This window comes from Plasmodium gaboni, chromosome 10, assembly GCF_001602025.1.
Source record: "Plasmodium gaboni strain SY75 chromosome 10, whole genome shotgun sequence".
Classification (NCBI taxonomy): Eukaryota; Apicomplexa; class Aconoidasida; order Haemosporida; family Plasmodiidae; genus Plasmodium; species Plasmodium gaboni.
In genome coordinates this window covers 677,688-684,733 of record NC_031490.1, presented here as the reverse complement: position 1 = coordinate 684,733, position 7,046 = coordinate 677,688, and the positions used below count along the sequence as shown (strand labels likewise).

The 7,046-nt window shown below is 19.6% G+C and overlaps 2 protein-coding genes across 2 annotated transcripts; one reads left to right on the top strand and one right to left on the bottom strand.

Annotated features, from left to right (window-relative positions):
* Positions 1–489: 489 nt before the first annotated feature.
* PGSY75_1019300 (putative zinc finger protein) lies at positions 490–6,094 on the top strand (the record flags this gene model as incomplete). Its single annotated transcript, XM_018785962.1, has 3 exons — positions 490–616; positions 719–811; positions 960–6,094. The coding sequence occupies 3 exons, from the start codon at positions 490–492 to the stop codon at positions 6,092–6,094; spliced, it is 5,355 nt and encodes a 1,784-aa protein (XP_018641579.1).
* Positions 6,095–6,485: 391 nt separating this feature from the next.
* PGSY75_1019200 (hypothetical protein) lies at positions 6,486–7,046 on the bottom strand (the record flags this gene model as incomplete). Its single annotated transcript, XM_018785961.1, has 1 exon — positions 6,486–7,046. A coding segment is annotated over one exon (561 nt), but the record flags the coding sequence as incomplete, so codon positions are not given.

Genomic DNA, 7,046 nt, shown 5'->3' with positions numbered 1-7,046 from the left:
TTTATATTTTTATCATTTATTATAGAATACATATTATAATTTTTGTTATATTTTTAAATAAAATAATAACAAAATATATGTTTATATTTATTCTATATGGTGTTTCCATATGTTCTTGTTTAATTTTTTTATATATTTTTTCATAAATATAAAACGTTGTAATATTAATACATATACATGATATAATTTTTAAAGTGATATTTTTTAATTTATTTTATAAATAAAAAAAAAAAAAAAAAAAAAAAAAAATATAAATAAATTATAAATTATAAATTATAAATTATATTTTCTCTATCCCTTTGTTTCATTTCGTATTGTTATATATAATCATTTTTATAAAAATAAATTTTAAGGAAAACAAAATGCATCGATTCAAGTAAGACAAAAGAAAAATATATATATATATATATATATATTTATAGAACATATTATATATATATATATTTATATTTATATGTTTTTATTTTTTTTAGGATATACAAAATTCAAATGTGTAAATATGCACTGATTAATAAATGTGATAGGGGAGAAAATTGTACGTTTGCCCATGACATAAATGAATTAAGAATAAAACCTGACATGCGAAAAACAAAATTATGTAAAAGCTACATATTAGGTAATAATATATGAACAACCAAATAAAATATATATATATATATATGTATATGTATATATGTATGTATTTTTTTTTTTTTTTTTTTTTTTTTTTTTTTTGTAGGTAAATGCACAGATATTAATTGTATATATGCCCATTCTATTAATGAGCTGAGAGAAGTTGGTAAACCAGCGATATGTCAATTGCACAGAGAAGGTAAAAAAAAGGAACATCACATTATTATATGTATATATATATATATATATATAGATATATATATATATATATATATATATGTATATATATATATGTATATATTATTTATATATTATTTATATTTATATTTATATTTACATTTTTGTAGGACGGTGTATTAAAGGAAATCAGTGCAGATTCGCACACTCAATAAATGACATAAACACAAAGCTTGTTAAGTTTTATGAATCAAATGTAGATATAGAATTTGATGAAGAAATTATTCAGAGTAAGATTCCTAGTAAAAATATATCTAACACAAATAATAGTTGTATGAATATATTAAATAAAAGTAATGCTCAAATAATGAATAAAATAAACGGTTATGAAAATGAAGAAACTGAGAAGAATGAATTTATAAATATACATAATAATAAAAAGGATATATATAATTTCCAGATGCATATGAACAACATTAATGTAAATGATAATGACGATATAATAAATAGGGCTAATTTAGTTGTTCAAAAAAACATCACAAGTGGTGATATATATCTTAATAATAATAATAATAATAGTAAGCTTAATATATGTAGGATATATAATAATCATAATAATAATAATAGTATTGTTGGTCATGAAAAGAAAGAAGAAAATATATTAAACATTTCACATATTAAGAAGAATACAAAATTATGTTGTTTAAATATTAAAAATGAACCCATTCAACAGGTTAATGATTTTCTTTTACATAATAATAATCTATTAGAATATAAGAAAGAACAGAAAAATTATTTCATATCCCCACAAAATATTATAAATAATGAATATGATGAATGTAAGTTAAACGATATGTTAAATAATAGTTGTAATAATTTAAATATACACACGTCTATATGTTTAGATAGATCAAATATGAATATTAATGAACAATATTTTGACTTAAAAGAAAAGACTATGGATAATGATGAGATTAAAAATTATTCATATGTAACAAATAAAGATAATATGAATAAAATAAATAATATGGAAACAAGGTTAAGAAAAAATATTATCATCCAGCCAAAAAAAAAAAAAGATCTATCACATGTAGATATTATTAATAGTAATAATAATAATAATATGAATGACATATATGATGTGAAGGACCCAAAGATTAATGTAAGTAATATGATTAGATTAAATGTAGAAAATAAATTAAAAAAAATACAGGATTGTAATAAAACAGGACCAGAACTAACAAGCTTACAACATATTATTACAGAAAAGGAATATCTTTATAAACAGAATGATGATAAGTATTTATTTAATAAGGTAGTAGGAGGCAATAATAAATATGAAGATATATATGGAGATGATAATTTGAGAAGGAAAGATATGTTTATATCCATGTCAGACAATAATAATAAAATGAATGATGATTATAATATAAACAATGACTCTAACAAGTGTGTTATAAATTTTGTGGGATGTATTAATAAGGAAAACCAAAGTGGAACTACAGACGGAGGTAAGACCGATACAAGGTGTGATGATAATTCAAAGATTAATAATAAAAATCATGAAATAATACTAATTAATAATAATAATAATAATGAGAATAATTTTATAGATGGTAATGATTATATTTATTGTAATAATGTCAATAAGAATATCACGCATCTCAATAAAAATGACTCCTTGATATACTCAAAAGAAGAATATAATATGTTTAGATATGAAGATAATTTGTTGAGTCAACAGAATATAAATAAGAAAAAAAATAAAAATAATGATAAGGAATATTCTAATGATCTTAACATAAAATATGGTAATCATTCTAAGCTACATCAAGAAATTAATAAAATGAATCATATCAACAATATAAACAACATAAAGCATGTTAAAAATATTAAACATGTTAAAAATATTAAACATGTTAAAAATATTAAACATGTTAACAGTATTAACCATATAAATAATGCTTATAGTGATCATGTTTATAATATGGAATGTTTTAAAAATAATCATAAGCAATATTATGATCAAAGTAATATAAATGAATCCAATCTTATACAAATAATTAATAAACAGAAAGAAAACGATAAAGCAGATGAAGAAAGCAATAGGAATATTAAATTAAAAGAAAAAAATAATGATAATTATGATAATTATGATAATTATGATAATTATGATGATGATGATAATATTATTATTTGCTATGATGAAGATCAATGTTATGATAACAATGAATATATAGATCTAAATGATGAATGTATTAAATCCAAGAAATTGTCAGATGCAAAGTTTGAAAAAAGAAATGAAATTTTAAATTATAAAAATCATAATGAAGATATGATAAGTCCATTAAATTGTTATAATAATAAAATAGATCACGATTTTGAATATATAGAAAATTTATATTTTCAAAGGATCAATGATTATACAACTAATGATATTACAAAAGATATGAAGAATAATAAGAAAAGAATTACAAATAAATTGTTTACATGCAAAGAATTATTTCCAAAAAATAAAAATTGTTTTATATTAAATAAAAATGAAAGGAAACATTCGAGGGAATATAATATAACCAATGATGGTAATAAGATAAATATTACTATGTATTATAATAAGGACATTAAATTGAATGCACTACAAAATTATATAGATGTCATCACTCCAAAAAATGATAATATTATAAAGGATAATATTATAAATGATAATATTATAAATGATAATATTATAAATGATAATATTATAAATGATAATATTATAAATGATAATATTATAAATGATAATATTATAAATGATAATATTATAAAGGATAATATTATAAAGGATAATATTATAAAGGATAATATTATAAATGATGACAATAATAATATTAATTGTAGCGAAAAAATATGTAATCATAATAATATACTACTGAATAATAGCCAAACGTCAAATAATAATCAGGATTCTCCTTTTAGTTCTATGAATGTAAGATATTTGAACACACAGGATGGTGATAGAAAATATGATAAGAATGATGGTAATGAAGATTTGAATAATCTAACAGATATAAAGGAACCTTTACAACATGCTCTTTGGATGAACAATAATGGACACACTAACATAAATAATAATTATTATGATAGTTTTTATAATATAAACAATGTAAATAAATTAGATAATTTTAAAACGTGTAATATATATGAGAATGAGAATAATCCCATAGAAATAAAATCCAATTCAGAAATGGTTCTTGTTCATACAAATAATAATGATTCCATCAATGTTTTCAACCAATCTCTTAATAAAAATAAAAAAAATGGAAACTGCCATGAAAATGTTCTTCAGGTAGATGCACATCAGATGGTTCTAAATAATATTAATGGGCTAGCTGATAAGGTATCTAGAGATATGTGTAGGAAGAAAATAATTGAAGATAAAATAGAATACGATGATGATAATAAAAATGTATATGAAAATGATTTGTATGAAAATGATTTGTATGAAAATGATTTATATGAAAATGATTTGTATGAAAATGATTTATATGAAAATGATTTATATGAAAATGATCTACATGAAAATAATTTATATGAAAATGATTTGTATGAAAATAATTTAAATGAAAATAATTTATATAATAATAACGATGTATATACTTCTAGTAAAAATAATCCACGTGAATTCATAAAAAATGTGGAGAAGAATAATGTTAATGTAAATAATAATAAATTAGTAAATTCATATGAGCAATTTAAAAAGTATGACCATGTTAATAATAGTATGACTGATATATATCAAATAAATTATCCGTTTTATTCTATCAATGAAGAAAATGAAACTACCCTTAGTAACCCTGAAAACATGAATTATAGATTATTAGAAGAAAGGAAAAAAAAAAATTATTTGAATAAATATTATAATGTGATAAAATCTATAGACAAGGATCATTATATATATAATATTCCATTTGGATCAACTGTTATCAATGATAATAATGTTAGATATAATGATGAATATGGAAATATCAAAGAAAGAGAAAACAACAATGTAAGTATATGTTCAAATACAAACATAAATACAAATGTGAGTTCAAACATAGAAAAATGTAACTCGTTTAATAGCATGGAACTTCTAATAGAAAAAGAACATTCCTTACAAAACAAGATGAATAAAACATATAATATAGAAAATGATAAAAATAATTTTAGTCATATGAAGGATGCACAAATGTGGATGCATAATAAATATTTTAATGAAGAAAAAGAGAATAATATAATTCTTGGGGAAGAGAAAAACAATATCTCTACAAATGAAGATAATAAAATTGTATATATAGATACACACAGTAATAATAATAATAATAATAATAAAAATAATAATATGAATAGATTTTATGATAATAATAACTTATGGAATAAGCAACAAGGAAATGTGATAAACGAAAAGAAAAGAAGTATGTGTAATTTTAATTATAAGAGTATGTCTTTAGATAATATAGAAAGAGATGACCAATCTGTATATGTAAATAACAATTATGAGAAGGATTTATCTGATTATTTAAGAAACAACCAAAATGACATAATATATAAGAACCATCAAAAGGACACCACCAATAACAACAATAATAGTAATAGTAATAGTAATAGGAATAATAATAGTAATAGTAATAATAATAATAATAATAATAGTAATAATAATAATAATAGTAATAATAATAATAATAGTAGTAGTAGTAATTATAATTATATTTATAATTCTTGGAACCCTTTTCATAAGAACAATACATTTAATACACATACAAATTCTTTTAATATTTTAAATTGTCATTCCAATTACAATAATTTTGATAATGTAGAAAATATTATTACATCTAATATGATAAATAATTTAGAAAATACAAATCTTCCAAATAACTATACAAATAAATGTTATCAACCTAATGAACAAAATTTTTTTTCTCAATTACATTGTTATAAAAATGATAATATATTATTAAATAATACACATTTAAATAATAAAAATAGTTTCTCTTATGACTCTATAAAAAATGATTATAATATGTTAGAAGCATCTTCAAACCATACATCTTCTTTTTTAAATTATGATTTATATAAAACAGATTCTATATATATTACTCCAAGCTCTTTTGAAAATATTAATCCAACACCTAATGCTATTATTAAAAAAAAAAATACAGATATTTATAAAACAACACTTTCTCAAAAAAAAAACTTTTTTAACAATGATGATGAGAATATAGAGCAAGATAATTTTATAGATATTCCAAATGATTTAAATTTTAGTTTTTTAAATAAAAATGATTGAAGAGGTATATCCATATTTCTGTTCCCCTCAAAAAAAAAAAAAAATTAATATTGACATATTATATATTTTTATGTTTAAGTTTTTTATTTTGAATTTTTTACCCTAATATATATATATATATATATATATATATGTGCATATTTATTTATTTATTTATTCATTTTATATTTTTTTATCTTCAAGTACCCAATGTAAATATATAAAAGGTAGAACAATATATAACAAGAAAACAATTTGAATTATTATGTCAATATTATATAATTTTTTCACCATAAAAAATTAAAAATGTGAAGACATATATATATATATATATATATATATATATATGTGTGTGTGTGTGTGTACATATATTTCCTTTATTTATGTAAAAATATCTATTGGCCTCTTTTTTTTAATGGGGGTTATTTAAAGCATTAAAGTTTGCATTGGCAATACAATCAGTATAACTATGCCACATTCTATATTCAATTATGTAGAATATATTATCTAATGATATGTCTTGAATAAAAGTATTTTCTTTTGCATATCTACTAATTTCGTTATTCTCTTGAATTTTCATTGCTATTTTTATATTTGAAAATGTTCTTTCATTTTGTGCTGTACATTTATTATTTACTATAATAAATTGAACATCTTTTACAACTGTTTCATGAGTTTTTTCATTTTTGATATGAATTTTTATCAATTCTATATAATTATTATTTATATTAGTAAATGAAAACACTAACGAATAAAATAAAATATTTTTCTCATCACAATGGATAGCTGATAATATATTGCATTTTAATCCATCCGAATTTATAAAACTATTATTGTTATTTAAATAAAATCTTCTAATCTCCTCATATTTTATATTATTCATACTTATTTCTATTTTTGTATCATATTCTAAATTTTTCTTATTTCCTAAATTCATTAATTTTAAATTGTCATTCTGCTTTATATACACATC